Source organism: Onychomys torridus, chromosome 8, assembly GCF_903995425.1.
Source record: "Onychomys torridus chromosome 8, mOncTor1.1, whole genome shotgun sequence".
NCBI classification, from domain to species: domain Eukaryota; kingdom Metazoa; phylum Chordata; class Mammalia; order Rodentia; family Cricetidae; genus Onychomys; species Onychomys torridus.
Window position 1 is genome coordinate 74,724,346 of NC_050450.1, and position 17,200 is coordinate 74,741,545.

A 17,200-nucleotide genomic window follows, 5' to 3' on the forward strand; every position below is an offset into this window, starting at 1 on the left:
ACCCTATTCTCAAGTTCTGGAGATTCAAAAGGAGATGCTGAGTGACAGAAGGTTTTGCTTAGACATGTAACAGACATGAATATCCTTAAAGAAAGAAAGAAGTCATGGGAGCTGGGCATGGTGACATGCCTGCAGTCCCAGAACTGAGGAGACGAAGGACAGAGGGACAGGTCTGATGGCAGCCAGAGCGATTTAACAAACTCTTGACATACAAAGAAGTCCAGAGCCCTCATGCTGTCTCCGCCAGTAAGAGCTTGAAATGCAATCCTGACGTGTTTCAATCCTCGGAACCCAGGTAAAAAGGCTAGCTGTGGAGTGCACATGTGCAATTCTTGCACTCCCACTTCAAGATGGGAGGTAGAAATAGGAGAACTAACTGGAAGCTTGTAGGCCAGATAGCCTAGATTATGCACTGTGGTAGAATCAAGATGAAAAGAGAGAACTGACTCTCACAAGTTCTCTGACATGCACACACTGTGGTACCAAGCATGTGCATGTGTCCAAACACAAATAATAAATAAAAAATTTTAGAATAAAAAAAGCCAGGACAGAGGAGAGAACAAGAGTGATAAGTAACAGAGTAAAGTATCCAAACAGATAGAAAGGAATGGGATCTAAAACAGAGCAGTTAGCTCCAGAAAAGAACACATTTCACTAAGTCAAAAAATGCGCTGAGACAGTGTTGGAACAGGCCAGACTGGGCAGCTGAAAGAAACCATGGGTGACTGTCTCACAGGAAGGAAGAGAGTGGACGGTGCTGGTGGGACAAACGAATGGCCAAGAGTAAAAGCTCTCAACAGCCACAGAATGGAAGGACTTGTGCAGGGAGATGTCAAATGTCGTTGGGATAACTGTGGTCTAAACAAGTCATAAACTGGAGTTGGAGTTTATGAATTTTTCCCAAAAGCAATCTACAAATTTATGTGATTTCTGCCAGAAAATGCTCAGCAGCTGACAGAGGAACACAGGAGTAGAGTGAGAAACAAGCAGATTCAGATTAGCATTTCGCTGAACATGAGGTTAGTGGGGTAACAACTAAATCAAGTGGCAGGCTAAGTTAATTAGGATGGTCTAGGAATAAAATAAAATAACAAGAACATGAAGACGTTGACATGGAATGGAAGTGAAAACTGGTGGAGTTGAATTAAAGGCCAGTCTGTTGATTAGTTAGGTGATACAAAGGCAATGACGATACCCAAACTAAGAAGACCTGGACACAAGAGGAAAAAGACATAACTAGATATTACTGAAGCTGAAGAAAAAGACAAAGAAACTAGGTACATATGTAGGTATATACATATGCCTGCCTACCTACCTACCTACCTACCTACCTACCTACCTAAAAATAGGTTTAAACCTTAATGGAGAAAGGGTTTTGATTATAGGGTGGCTGAGTAATTTTAAAAACAAGCTTACTCATTTTTCCCTTGAGTGACAGAGCAAGTAAATTAGAAACAGAATACACTTCACCCAAATGAAGAGTATTAGCATCCAGTATCTCCACACTGGTTTAATAAAAGGTGGAAGACAGGCAATCTTGTGAGTAACAAAACTCTAAGGCTCTAGCAAGAATACAGTAGTTTGCTTCCAAAGATGGTTACTGAAAGTCTTTTCCTCAATATTCTGAGTAAGTAACCAAATGAGACCATTCTTACAAAGAGTAAAGCCTGGGGGGGGGGGGGGGGCGACAAAAACAAAACAAAACAAAACAAAAAAAGAGTAAAGTCTGATAAGCCCGATGTGAACAACTCACTTAAAATAATGGGACACCCCACTCTCCCCTGATTTCATCTGTCAGTCTGTGAAAGAATTCTTTCACCACACATTTAGGTCTGGTAGATAAGTACTCTGCCTCTGTGGTGCCAGAAAACCAGAGAAAAACACTCTAAAAGGACCTACTATCACCTCATTTAGGGGTTTAGGAATTGAAACTCTAGCTATTGGAAGAACTATGCTTAACCTGATTTGAATATTATGCAATGCATATGTGCACTAAGAGAGAACATGAGGGCCATGAGCAGGTGAGATGGCTCAGCAGGTAAAGGATACTGCCACCAAGCCAGACAATCTGAGTTTGATCCTCAGGACCCACTTGGTAGAAGGAGAAAACCAACTCCCAAAGGTTGTCCTTTGATCCATACAAATAAACACACAAAGTTTAAAAAATATAATTTAAAAAATTAAAGATAAAAGGATACCCATTAAGATATATAAATTTTAGGGTTTTTATTTCTTTGATTTTTTTGAGACTGTCCTAGTGCTCACTATATAGATCTTTTTAGTCTCAAAACTCACAGAGATCTGCCTGCCTCTACCTCCTAAGTGCTGTGACTAAAAGTGCATGCCACCACCCAGCTAGTTTAATATATTTTTAAAAAGGCATTTTTATGAACACTAGTAAATGGAAGTAAACAGACAAAAAAAAAAAAAAAGACATGGATAATGGAAGCTAAGAAAATCAGATATCAGCCCAGGATCCAATGTCAAGTAACTGTAACTCTAATAGGACAAGATAGTGGAGAGGGAACTGTCCAAGAACTCACTCAAGAAAATTCCTATAAAGTGCTAAAGTGTGTCAGTTAAGAATAAGACTAGCTAAGGTCTTCCCCATAGAACTTCTCAAGTAGCCACACTTCGCTGGACACCTTAGACAGTAATTGTGGTTTTGTTTTACTAACAGAAACAAAATGTTTAACAAAATACGAAAGGACTAGGCTGGAAAGATAACTCAACAGGCTAAAGGTAGCCTGCCTAACCTAACAACCTGACTTTGGTCCCTGGGACTCACGTGCTAAGTGAAAGGAGAAAACTGACTCCTGCTCAAGTTGTCCTGACCCACCCTCACCCCACAAAATTAAATATAAAACTGTAACTATGTAAGACCTACTAGTCTCATCTACCTTGGTTAACCCACAGCATTCTTGAGTAGGACATTTTGAATGAATACGATCTAAGTTCTGAATCCAGGGAAAGTGATGCTGAATAAACTACTGAAGAAATTAGATGTTTAGACCTCAGGAAAACTATGAGGCTATCATTAGCAAAGGAGGTCTCGTGAAAGGATGGGTTTATAGGACAACGGATTAGGCATCCGTTCTTTTAAGCTTGGACTCTCTAGGCTAGCTAGAGCTACAGAGTGAGACCCTGTCTCCAAAACAAAATAAAGAAAGGACAGGCACAGTACCCACACACCTTTAAATTCAGCACTCTGGAGGCTTAGAGTTCAAGACCAGCTTGGTCTACACAGAGAGTTCCAAGCTAACCAGGGCTATGTAGTAAGACCTTGTCTGAAAAAAAAAACTTTAAAAGGACAAAAAAGAGGAGGAAAAGAAGGAGGGGAAAGAAATTAGCACTATCCCCTTTTCTTTAATTTAATTTTTTTCCAAATATATTTTACATGTATGGGAGCTTTGAAGGTATGTGCCACATGCGTGCTTGGTACCCATAGAGACCAGAAGAGGGCGTCACATCCCCCTGGGACTGGATGATTGTGAGCCACCATGTGGGTGATGGAAATAGATATAGGTTCTCTGGAATAGCAGCCAGTGCTCTCAAGTAGTGAGCCATCTCTCCAGCACCACTGCCCCCTTTTAAGGAGTATTTCATGAATGGGAGATACAGTATAGTGCAGGATTATTTGTGCTTATTTCTTCCCTTCATCTTAATGTTGTGCCAGATTCCGACAAGAAATTAACATCACTATAATGGATGCCAATATTCTTCGATTAAAAATTACAGAGTTTTCAGGCCAGCTAGGGCTAAAGAGGGAGACCCTGTCTCAAAAGAAATAAAGGGGGAGCAGAACCATATTGGAGAGAAATCTTGAACTCTAGCTTTGGACCTTAACAGGAATAAAGAAATCACAATATGAAATCCCTAAATAAAAATTTATTGGGGGGCTGGGGAGATGGCTCAGTGGTTGGGAGCACTGACTGCTCTTCCAGAGGACCAGGGTTCAATTCCCAGCACTGACATGGCAGCCCACAACTGTCTCTAACTCCAGTTCCAGGGGATCTGATACCCTCATACATACGTGAACTATGTACATATATAAAACACCTATGTACATGAAATAAAAATTTAAAAATATATGTATTGGGGCTGGAGAGGTGGCTCAGTGGTTAAGAGCACTTGTTGCTTTTGCAGGAGCTCACAGCCATCTCTAACTCCAGTGCCAGGGGCTCCAACGGCTTCTTCTGACCTCCGTCAGCAACAGGTATATACATGGGGTGTGCATATACATTCAGCAAAACATTCATACACAGAATTTAAAAATGTTTTAAAGATGTATTTATTTTATTGATTTTAAAAACAAAAATGACAGCTATGGTGCACGCTTTTAATTCCAGCATTCCAGAGGCAGAGGCACTTGTAGCTCTCTCTGTTCTAGGCTAGCCAGGGCTACATAGAGAGACTGTGTCTCAAACTAACAAAACAATGAACAAAAAAATTAAAACTAGTAATAAGGGCTGGAGAGATGACTCAGTGGTTAAGAGCACTGGCTGCTCTTCCTAAGGTTCTGAGTTCAATTCCCAGCAACCACATGTCACAACCATCTGTAATGAGATCTGGTGCCCTCTTCTGGCCTGTGGGCACACATGCAGGCAGAACACTGTATACATAATAAAAAAATAAATCTTAAAAAAACCAACTAGTAATAAGAGTCAAAGCATAACACACTACTGTATAATTTTGGAACAAAACTATTAGAAGTAAGAGAACAGAGCAGGAGAGATGGCAGTTAAGACCATTTTAAACCTAGTTTAAATGTTAAACCTGGGTTCTTCCAGAGAACCCAGGTTTGATTCCCAGCACTCACTAGGCTCACAAACTGTTAACTCCAGTTCCAGGGGACCCAGTGGCCTCTTCTGGCCTCTGTGGGTACTGGGCATACTCATGTGCACATAAATGCAGGCGAAATACCCATACACACAGAATTTTTGGAAGAAAGAAGGAAGAGAGGGAGACAGGCAGAGAAAGAAAGGGAGGGCAAGAGGGAAGGAAATAGGGAGTAAGGGGGGAGGGGAGGAGGGAGGGAGGGAGGGAGGGAGGGAGGGAGGGGAGGGAAGGAAGGAAGGAAATAAATATGTAACATTTTTGAGAAAAAGGTTTGGAAATCAGACTTGCAAGAGACTTCTCAGCAAAAACTCTCAAAAAAAAAAAAAAAAAAAGAGAGCAAAATTCTAAGTGAAAATTATTTTCAACACTAAAAATATTCCCAGGGGCTGGGTGGGGAGTACAACACAGTAACAGCTGGCTTGCTTAGCACATATGAGACCTATGTTCAAACCCCAGCAACACACACACACACACACACACCAGGTGACCCTGCACATGCCTATAATCAAGCACACAAGAAACTGAGACAGGAAGGAAGATTGCAAATTGAGGCCAGGCTAGATTACATAGCAAAACCCTACCTCAAAAGTACAATTTTAAAATATGAATCTAAAGGCATGGTGGTACACGCCTTTAATTCCAGAACTCTGGAAGCAGAGGCCAGCAACTTTATGGGTCAAGGGCCAGCCTGGTCTATATAATGAGTTCTAGGCTACAGTGAGTCCCTGTGGCAAAGAAAAACAAAGGTTGGGGGTATGGCTCAGTGGGACAGTGCAACAATATGAATCATGGCTGGGGAGAAGGCTCAGTGGGTAAAAACCTTGCCTCACAAGTATGAGAACCTGAATTTGACTCTCCAGACCTTGTCTGTAATCCCAGTGCTCTGCAGCAAAAATGGAGGCAGAGGACAGGAGCAGCTCAGAAGTACTTCAGCTCATCTGGTGCATACCATGGAAACTAACAAAAGACCTTCCTCTGAATAGGTAAAAAGTGAGCACCAACGCCCAACATCTCCCCCTTACCTCTACATGCATGCCATGGCACATAAATACCTATACTCACACACATACACACATAAGTGTACACAAAGATTGAAAATAAATAAAAGCGTGAATCAAGTGTGTTCTGATGACATTAGTGTAGTATCAGAAACAGAGTGAGGAGTGTTCTCCAGTTACCACCACCAGCTCCCAAACACAAATCTCCTGCTGCACTTCCCCTCTGATATGCTCCGTACTTCTCTATTCAACAATCTGCTGGATATTGGTTTGGTTATCAGTCATATGATCTCAGTTATGAAAGGAGAAATATATGCCTAGCATGGTTACATAACACTTATAAGTTATGGCTGAATTTGGAAGGCTGAGTCAACAAAATCATGAGTTCAAGGCCAGCCTGGACTGTATAGTGAGCCTGTCTCAACAACAACAACAAAACAAATATAAGCAAAAATCTTCAGGAACTTTTTCTCAAGGCAAGATGGTCACTACAAGAAAACAGTATAAATAAAGAACTACAAAGTTATGATATGCAAGAAAACAGAATGGACTAATAAAGAGCCAGGACTAAAGGGAGTCTCTTAATGACAGACATGTCTAGAGAGCTAACAGTACAGATTGGAACAGGGAATAAAAGGCTCCTAAGGAAGCCAGGCATAGTAGCAAACACCTGTAATCCCAGGTAATGAAGACAGGAGGGCCAGAAGTTCAAGGCCAGTCTTGGCTGCATGAGATCCTGTCTCAAAAAAAAAAACTAGAGAACACAATAGTAGAGTCAATGAAAATGAACCAAAGGGGCAAGATAGAAAAAAAGTAAGTTAGGAGTGGAAGAAATTAAAATCCTTAACTATATTCATAGAAAATTAACATATAATTTAGAAGTGCCGTATAAAAAGAGTAATAATATGCTCACTACTTAGAAACATGGAGACCAGAAAAAGCTCAGTGTCCCTCAGAGAACTGAAAGTGCTTCCCTTTCTACCCTTTCCAGAAATAAACAAGTATAAAACAAAATACACCTCACAACATCACTCCCATTCTACAAGGAGCATGATTATAAATACTTTTCCTTTTGCAGGGAAGAAGTGCTGTAGATTAAACCCAGGGCATCATGTACATTGGACCTATCTACTGAACTCTACTACTGAGTTAAAACCACAGTGCCTACAGACACATTTTTCCACTGAGAACTTATAGCAATTAAGATGTAGCATGGAGAGAAAGGGGAAGGAGTCACCTTTTTAAGCACCTTCATGGCAAATATCTTCCCAGTATTTGCTCCTGTTACTTTTCGCACTTGAAAAACCTGGACAAGAAATAAGTGTTTGCACATTATCAAAAGCCAAACCATGCAGGTCATCTTCCATAATACCCATTTATAAGAAACGTGATACTGTTGTTTATACTGTAAAAAGTGCATCACAAAGGACTGTGCACAAAAATGATCCATTAGAGAGGCCACATGTTAGGATTTACTGGAGAAAGCTGTTAAATGTGGGACTTTCTGTGGTTTTCTGCCACCTGATGGCAGTGTTGGGAAACACTCAACTAAACAGCACTCACAAAATCCAAGTTCACTTAGCATAAACTATCATTGTTCTCAAACTTAAAAAGCAAATTTCTCAGTTTTTTACATACATTTATTCTAAGGAAACAACTGTTATTATTTCACACAACACTAATTAATAGTAACTGACAGATTTTCACTCACTCCATTAAAATGTCTACTTACCAATACCTTTAATTAACAACATATGTAAGATTCAAAGTGTTACATATTCAGGATGATAGAATGTATTGCAGTGTGCCCTTAACCTTAAAAATAAACTAAAAACGTCACACTTCTAAAAACTAACATTGGGATAGTATAGATAGTTCTTAATCTAACCAAGTTGTTAAACTCTCTTAAAAGGGAAGGAATGTCTGGGGTATAAATTGTCTTGGGCAGAACATATAAAGGTGAGGTCTTAAATTAGAAAGCCTAGGATAAAACTATGAAACCCCTTCCTTCTGGTCTTTCTTTTATCTTTCCTATTTCTTAGATACTGAGGGTCAAAGAAAATCCACTCAGACTCAAGCCTCAGGAACACATATTTAACGTGCATGAAGTGAGGAGTGGGTCTGCCCGTGTTTAAAGAGGACTCCTACACAAGGTGCTTCGGGCCAAAGAAAGGAAGCACTGCTCAACAGCAGAGCTGACAGGCACGCTGGCTGTTCACTTACTCAGCAAATCCTCAGGACCTACATTATGTCTGTGTGAGTGGTAGAAAAGGTGGAAATTTAATATACCGTCAAATTATACAAGTCACAGTTAGATCCTACACTGATGAATAGAACCAAACTACCAAAATCAAAAACAGCTATTTCAAAAACACTTCCTACCTTTCCATAGCCCCCTTTACCAAGTACCCGAAGTAGCTCAAAACATTCTGGTCTGATTTTTTCTGGCCCTCTGTTCACACTAGTTTCTGAGATTTCAAATTTCTCACAATGTTCCATGCCACTGGGAAGAAAAGCAAAACCAGAAGTAAAATTGCATTGTTAGAAAGGAGAAAAAGAAATAGAATCCAATTAGGTAAAAGAAAAAAAAGTACATGACAGTAACTTTAGTATCTGTGAGCTAAGTTAACTGATGACTGATTTAATGACATGGCTGGGTCAAGATCAAGGTGGACTGGTAACTGTTTATCTGTTTGCTCATAGAACATGCTGCTATTACTTATTTACTTAAATATCAAGCACCCCTAAACTAAGAAAATTAGAACATGTTTACTAAAATGATGAAGTAAACAAACCTTCCAGTTATTTAAATTTAGTTCATTCAAAATGTCCATGAGATTATCCAACACCATTTTGGCAACTTTAGCAGAAAATCTAGGATCTTTCAGAAATGACTCAATAAGTTGTTACACAACTCAGGCCCATCTCAAACTAACTAGGCAACCCAGGCTGGCCTCAAAGTCATCCTCCTGCCTCAGCCTGAATGCAAGGATTATAGGCACTCACCACCACACTGAGATTTGTTTTGTTTAAAAATTTTTGATAATAAAATATATCTGTACTTCTTCCCATGTCTGGCTTTTCCAAGTTAAAGTCTCCACAAAAGGATTGGCAACTGTGTAGGTCACGTACATGCTCCTCATGGGAGTATTCTGTCTTCTCAGCTCTTGTCATGCTCTTTACTGAAGGGTGGGGTCAGGAGCAGATTAGCAATATACTCACCTAACAGAATCTGTTCAACAGGACCTAAAATTTCATTAATCTCTCTGTCTGAACGATGTGTTAAAGTATTTGGGGGCACTGGCATAAGTTTCTCAATAAGAAACTGTTACAAATATAGTTTTCTGTATTAAATAAGTAAAAATACACCGGGTGGTGGTGGCACACACCTTTAATACCAGCACTCAGGAGGCAGAGGCAGATAAATCTCTGAGTTCCAGGCCAGCCTGGTCGGTCTACAGAGTGAGTTTCAGGACAGTCGGGGCTACACAGAGAAACCCTGTCTCGGAATAAACAAACAAACAAATAGACAAACAAATAAACAAACAAACAAACAAAAATTCCTAACCAATTTGAACTCATATTTCATCTCTTTCTACACACAGAATACTGAATTCTCATCTCATATTCAGCAAATCAACAAACAACTTTGCAAATAAGAATCATGTTTAAAAACAGCTTATTAAATAGAACCCCTTGAGGCTATGAACAGGTACAACCTACTTAAAAGCACAATGGAAGTCTTTTCATATACACTTACAGTTCATATGGTCCAACTCCCCCATGGTCCATGCTTTCATTTAACTGACCCTGAAAAATATTTGAAGTTTTAGACATAAATAACACCAGAAATGCAAAACTTAAGACTTTCAATGCTTTATCTCATAATTCAGAGGGAATAAATGGAATAAACCAGCTTAAAGTGTCTACTTGACTACCAAACAAACCGGTGGTGAACAAAATAAAGCACACTACCAGTACTATGGACACTGTTTTTTCTTTTTTTGTTTTGATTGTTTGTTGTTCGTTTGTTTTGAGACAGGGTTTCTCTGTGTAGTCCTGGCTGCCCCAGAACTGGATCTATAGACCATAGAGATCTACCTGCCTCTACTTCACCAGTGCTGGGACTAAAGGCGTGCACCACCAGTGCCCAGCTAAGTTTTTCATTGTATACTACTAACTACAGCAACTATTCATTCATAACCTAAAACAACCACATGAATTCTCCTTCAGCAAGTATACTTATCATCTATTAAAAATACGACTTTTGCCGGGCGATAGTGGCGCATGCCTTTAATCCCAGCACTCAGGAGGCAGAGCCAGGCGGATCTCTGTGAGTTCAAGGCCAGCCTGGTCTACAGAGCGAGATCCAGGAAAGGCACAAAGCTACACAGAGAAACCCTGTCTCGAAAAACAAAAAAAAAAAGGAATTTTATTCTGAAGTTACAGGCATTACATTCTAAGATACCGAGTCAAATTATATGCTTCTGTTGGGTAGACCAACATGTCATGAACTCAGCCTAAGGCAACCTCAACTAGTCCACATGTGCAATGTGGCTAATGAAAGCAAAATAGTCATCAGCCAATCTAGCCATTAAACATCACACTGGCCGAAGAAGTGAAAATTGTAATTAACCTATTGTGTACTGGCAATGAACAAACCCAAAATTAAATTGAGAAACTTACAATAGAATCAGTAAAAATAGCTTAGATGGACAGGCATGGTGGCACATGCCTTTGATATCAACACCTGGGAGGCCAAGGCAGACATTTCTCTGTGAATTCAAAGCCAGTCTGGTCTATATATGAGACCCTGTCTCACAAAACAAACAATTGCAAAATACAAAACAAAACAAAACACAATCCAACAACTTAGATGTGGGGCTGAAGAGATGGCTCAGGAATTAAGAGAATGCATAAGCTGCTCTTACAGAGAACCCAAGGTCAATTCCCAGGACCCACACCAGGCAGCTCACAACAATTTGTAACTGCAGCATGGGCATGATTGGGGGAGAATTTGAAACCCTTTTCTGTCTTCCTCAGGCGCTTCCAGCCGTGTGTACAGATACACAAAGACACAAACACACAATTTAAAATTAAAATTAAGTATACTTTAGATGTTGGGCATGATACTGCATGCCTATAATCCTAGCATTTGAGAAATGCAGGAAGAAGAAACAGTGAGTTCCAGGCCAACCAGGGTGAAACAGCAAGACTCTACATACATACATACATACATACATACATACATACATACATACATACATACATACAAACAAACAAACAAACAAAGACAAAGGGGGGAAAGGGCCAAGTATAATAGTCCTGTAATCAATTCTAACTACTTGATTAAGAGACAGATCATAAATTCAAGACTTTCCATAGATTATGTTCACAGCCATCCTGAACAACTTGGTAAGACCTCATATCAAAAACAAAAGGCCAGGGCTGGAGAGATGGCTCAGTGGTTAAGAGCACTGACTGCTCTTCCAGAGGACCCGGGTTCAATTCCCAACAACCACATGGCAGCTCACAGTTGTCACATAAATATACATGCAGGTTAAAACACCAATGCACACAAAATAAAGATAAGCAAATTACTAAAAACAAAACAAAACAAAAGGCCTTGGAATATATCTCAGAGTTAGAGCACAGGACTGGAATGTGCAAAGTCCTAGGTTTGATTCCCAGCACTCCTAGGCCCTCCACTATCCTATAAGGAAAGGTGAAAAGAAAACCCACAGAAAAAGAATAAAAAGGTAACAATTTTGAAAAATAAGTTAGGCTCTGAATAGGTGTTCTCCAAAGAAGACATAAAATGAACAGTAGCCACACAGAAAGATATTCAACATTAGGACTAGAAGAAAGCTGCATAGAGACTAAGAAGCTACACCTTCCCATTCACTAGGACTGTAGAGAAGGGAAGAGAGGGAGAGGGAAGAAACCATCATACATTGCTAGTGCAAATGTAAAATGGGAAAACAGTTTGGTAATCTCTTAAAAAGTTCAACATAGCCTGACTGGACAGATGGCTCAGCAGTTAAGAGCACTGGCTGCTCTTCCAGAGAACCTAGGATCCATTTCTAGCATCCACTAGTGCCTCACAGGTGTGTGTAATTCTGGTTCAGAGGATCTGACATCTTCTGAGGGCAGCATACATGCAAGTGGTACACAGACAGACACAACACACCTACACTTAAAAAAGTTAAATATAGGCTGGGCATGATAGCACACCTTTAATCACAACACTCTAGAAGCAGAGGCAGGAGGATATCTGTGAGTTCAAGGCCAACCTGGTCTTCATGGGGAGTACCAGAACAGCCATGCTACACAGGGAGACCCTATCTTAAACAAATAGGTTAAACACAGCTGGTCAGAGCTGGAGAGATGGCTCAGTGACTAAGAACATTGGCTGCTCTTCCAGAGGACCAGGGTTTAATTCCCAGCACCCACATGGTGGGTTCATAAGCATCAATAATTCCAGTAACGGGGATGCAATGCCTTCTTCTAGCCTCCAAGGGCACTACACACATGTGGTATGCAGGCAAAACACCCATATGCATAAAATAAAAAATAAATATTAAAAAAAAAGTTGGACATGGTGGAGAACACCTTTAATCACAACACTTGGAAGGCAGAGGCAGGCAGATCTCAGTAGTTCGAGGCCAGCCTGTTCCACAAATCAAGTTCTAGGACAGTCAGCACTGTTACACAGAGAAATCCTGTCTCAAAAAACCAGAGAGAGAGAGAGAGAGAGAGAGAGAGAGAGAGAGAGAGAGAGAGAGAAAGAAAGAGTTCCAGGCTAGACAAAGCTATACAGTGAGACCCTGTATCCAAAACCAAACAAAAACCCACAAATAGAGCAGGTTTTTAGTTTCTGTCCTTCATGCAATCACAGCTGCACTTTAAAGACAAATGACTGACTTCTCTCAGATGTGATAAACTGGTGTTACACAACTGTCTTTTCCTTTAATGTTGGCTTTACTTAACTCTAAATTCAAGACCACAGAGTAGTTAACAGGGAACCTCCTTTGAAGCCACCTCAGCAGACATGCCCCCAGGCTGTGGTTCATTTCCGGAGCCCGCTCCACCACCTACACCTGCATCTGCACTAACTTCCTACCGTTACTTTCTACAGCAGAGACATCAGAGGCACAATTCTTTCCTGCCACTTTACAAAAATCTCTCACCAAAGTATGCAAGTACACACTGAAATACACATTGACAACATTCTTTCAAAGGAAATTCTTCTCATTCAGAATTTTTCTCCTGCTGCTTTATGATTACCTGTGTGTGGGCTGTTGAGATGGCTCAGTGGTCCTGGGTTCAATTCCCAACAACATAAATAACTACAGTCCCATGGGATCCCATCCCCTCTTCTGGTGTGCTGACACGCATGCCGACAAAACACCCATATACATTAAATAAATGAATGAATGAATGAATGAATGAATGAATGAATAAGTAAGTAAGTAAGTAAGTAAGCAAGCCTTTTTGGGCAGTGGTGGCCCATGCCTTTAATGCCAGCGCTTGAGAGGCAGAGGCAGAGGCAGGTGGATCTCTGAGTTTAGGCTAGCCTGGTCTATAGAGCTGGATCCAGGAGGGCCAAGGCTACACAAGGAAACCCTGTCTCAAAACACACATTCCAAAAAAGATTGTGTGTGAAGTAGAATCTTGCTAAGGCAAAACAGACCGTGTCAAAGAAGCCTACCAGTATTTGCAGACTTTTAAATAAAACATGTATGTAAAGGAATATATATGTGCTGGGAGGTAGTGGCGCATGGCTTTGATCCCAGCACTGGGATTGGGGGAGGGAGGGCTGAGCCAGACGGATCTCTGAGTTTGAGGCCAACCTGGTCTACAGAGCAAGTTCCAGGATAGGCTCCAAAGCTACATGGAGAAACCATATCTCAAACAACAACAACATATATATATATATACACATACACATACATGCATGCAATAACAGTTAATGAAAAAGAGGCCATGAATTTGAAGGAGAGCAGGGAGGGGGATATGGGAGGGTTTGGAGAGAGAAAAAGGAAAGGGAAAATGTAGTTATAATTTAAAAAAAAATTTTAATCTCTCTAAACTATAATTAATAAGCATGAAGTCTCAATGAAAGTGAGCACTTCATAAAGATTTAAATGAACTGTTCCCCAATGGGAAAAATTAACCTTAATCCAGACATGAACTAGAACAAATCTCCAAGCCATGTGGTGGCACATATAATTGCACCTCTTGGGACGCTAGGACAACAGGTTCTGAGTTTGAGGCCAAGCTGGACTACACAGTGAGACCTTGTTTCCAAACACAAAGTGGGGGCACGGTATGGGCATGGTAGGGCCTACTTGTATTCCTGGCTCTTGGGAGGTGAAGGAGGGCAGTCTAGGCTACACACTACTCTACCTCAAAAATAATAAATAGGCTAAGTCTGGTGGCTCACACCTTGGGAGACAGAAACAGATGGATCTTTGTGAGTTCCAGCCAGAGCTACACAATAAGATACTATCTTTTTTGGGGGGTGGGGGGTGGGGAAGAGTTTCACGACAGGATATGTAACAGTCTGGTTTTGAACTCACAGAGATCCACCTGCCTCTGCCTTCCCAGTGCTGGGATTAAAGGTGTATACCACCACCACCACCACCACCACCACCACCACCACCACCACCACCACCACCCCCCTAGATCCTATCTTAAAAAAAAAAAAAAAAATCAAATAATGAGTTTGTCTCTGAGTGTGTGTGTGTGTGTGTGTGTGTGTACATGCTTGTGCGTGCCTGGGTACTTGAGAACAAGTGCTCAAGCTCATGGCATGGTACACATGTGAAGATCAAGAGTCAACTTGTGGAAGTCATTTCTCTTTTCCCATCATGTGGGTTCTAGGAATCAAACATTAAACTTAGGTTGTCAGCTTGGCAGCAAGCTCTTTACCCACTGAGCTGTCCAACTAGGCTCTAATTTAAAAAAAAAAAAAAAAAAAACCTTTTTAAAATTTTTCTTTTGAGACTGGGTCATTCTATGTACCCCTGGCTATAACTTGCTATACAGACCAGGATGGCCTTTAACTCAGATCCACCTGACTATTGGGATTAAACCAAGTGCCACCATACCTGGCAGTAATATATATTTTTTTTGTCAAACAAAAATCTGCTATCTCAGGGGCTGGGCTTTAGCTCAGTGGTAGAGCACTTGCCTAGCAAGCACAAGGCCCTGGGTTTGGTCCTCAGCTCTGACAAAAATAAAAAATAAAAAATAAAAAATAAAAAATAATTTTAAAAAAATCTGCTATCTCATTCTAAAACTTGTGTAATATGTATCAGCAATTATTTCATATTTTTAACTGGCAGAAAAAGCAAAGCATCCAACATTTTCATAATCTAACAAAATTCTTAGTTTCAACTTATTACCACAGAAATATAGACAAGCAATAGGAAGAGAAAAAGCCTCTCATCATCACAATCCTTTTACTTACTAGTGTGACTGTCCATTACTTTATACCTTTAAGGCTTTTATTCTGTCTGTTTTTAGACAGTAGCCACTCAGTTTTATCTATAAACCATTAATTTAGTTTCATCATTTACCAACAGAAGAATTAACTACATAAATGCCTATACTTACTAATATAGATTCACCCACAAAGTTGTTATCTGTGTGATCAATTCTTTAAAAACGTCCAGCTCTGGCTTACTTCATTTGTTACTGAGCGGCTCTGAACAGCTGACGGTAAACTCGAATCACTTGGAACTCAGCAATGACTGGTGATGACAAGCTACAGTCCATGAAATGGCAAACTGCCCAATAAGCCAGAGTTTCTTAAGAATATATTTTAGTTCATTTAACCTCACTTTACAAGGAAGAAAACAATTATCAGTTTACTCTAGATACCATAGTTCATGAATATGGCCAAAGAGATCTGTAGTCCCTATTTTTCTTTTACTGAAGTCAACTTGAATTACAAATAGCACACTGTGACTGCGCCTATAAACGCAATCAAGAATGCAGGGCTGTGAGATGGTCCTGTGGGTAAAGGAGCTTGTCACCAAGCCTGATGACCAACTCCCACAAGTTGTCACCTCCCCACAATGTGCACGCACACACACACACACACACACAGAAACGTAGTAACAGTTCCAGAAAGAATCTATGCAGTAGTCACTGAGATGGCTCAGCTAGTAAGGCCTGCCGCCAAGTCCAGCACCTAAGTTCGAGCCTCAGATTCCCTACACGATGCAAAGAGAGGACTGACTCTCCAAGTTGTCCTCTGACCCCCACACGTGCTATTGCACACCTTCCTCATCAAAATAAGCAAATGTGAAAGAAAGAATCTGTGTGCAAGCCAGATTTGGGAGTGCAAACCTACAACCCCAACACACCGGGGAGAGAGGCCGGAGGATCAAGGAGAACCACAAGTTGAAGGCCAGTATAGCTACACAGTAGGCCCATGTCAATCAAATTTACCAAATTCAAGTCTTCAAGCTCAAAACTTCCAGTAGCAAGCGCCTTTTCCCACTGGACCATCCGTCTGGTCCAAGACACTTAAATCTGTACAACACAGTCTGCTGAATTGAATCAGAAGACACTAATTGTGGGCAATCACCTCTCTGGCCTATGCCTCAGTTTCCTTATTATAAAAGAAAGCAGTGGGGCTGCTCTGACATGCCACCAATGTTAAAGAAAGGTTTACATAACAAAGTAAAAGTTGTATATTCACCATAGGAAACCTAAGATATTCTTAAGAATCTAAACTGTTACCATACTTCTTAAACTTTTCTTCCCCAGAGTAATCTAGACTGACTCTCTCTAGGTAGCTGACCCAACTCCATCTCATCTCTTTCCCTTTATCCACCTTGAGACGTTAAGACATCTCTTAGTAACACACTCAATCAAGGCCTGGCGGTGCAGGCCACGCCTGTATTCTTGGCACTCAGGAGCCTGAAGCAGGAGAATTTTGAGTCTGAGGCCACCTGGCTACACAGTGACACATTGTAGTTTTGGTTTTTTTTTTTTTTTTTTTTTTTTTTTTTTTTTTAAGAATGAACTCAAGAGAAACATTTCAACTCTAAAAACACTCCTCTTCAAAATCCTCCTTAATTACTTCTGCTCTTCCTCCCAATTCCCTTTCCTTAAAGTAGTGGTCACATTTCATTTTCTTATCCACTTTTCCTGTCCCAAGAGTAAGCCAAACCTGGAACGCCTACTATTCCTGAAGTACATTAAGAAAATGAAAAGAAAAACAAACGAGGCCCCAGTTCATCCCAAGAATCACAACGCTGGACTCTCAAAAGACCCATACGAACCCATAGACTTCAAAGTCCACCAGTAACTACTAACAGTGTTCACATAAAGCCACCCTCCTCTGC

General features: G+C 40.6%; 1 protein-coding gene across 5 annotated transcripts in view; it reads right to left on the reverse strand.

The window, feature by feature from the left end:
- Nucleotides 1-17,200, reverse strand: part of Rps6kb1 (ribosomal protein S6 kinase B1) — a 42,096-nt gene that overhangs the window by 23,140 nt on the left and 1,756 nt on the right. For all 5 annotated transcript variants that reach the window (XM_036196207.1, XM_036196208.1, XM_036196209.1 and 2 more), the window contains exons 2-4: nt 9,598-9,647; nt 8,220-8,340; nt 7,075-7,143 (exon numbers count right to left, since the gene is read on the reverse strand). In XM_036196207.1, the coding sequence (XP_036052100.1) occupies nt 7,075-7,143; nt 8,220-8,340; nt 9,598-9,647 (240 nt within the window). The remainder of the gene's footprint in view (nt 1-7,074; nt 7,144-8,219; nt 8,341-9,597; nt 9,648-17,200) is intronic.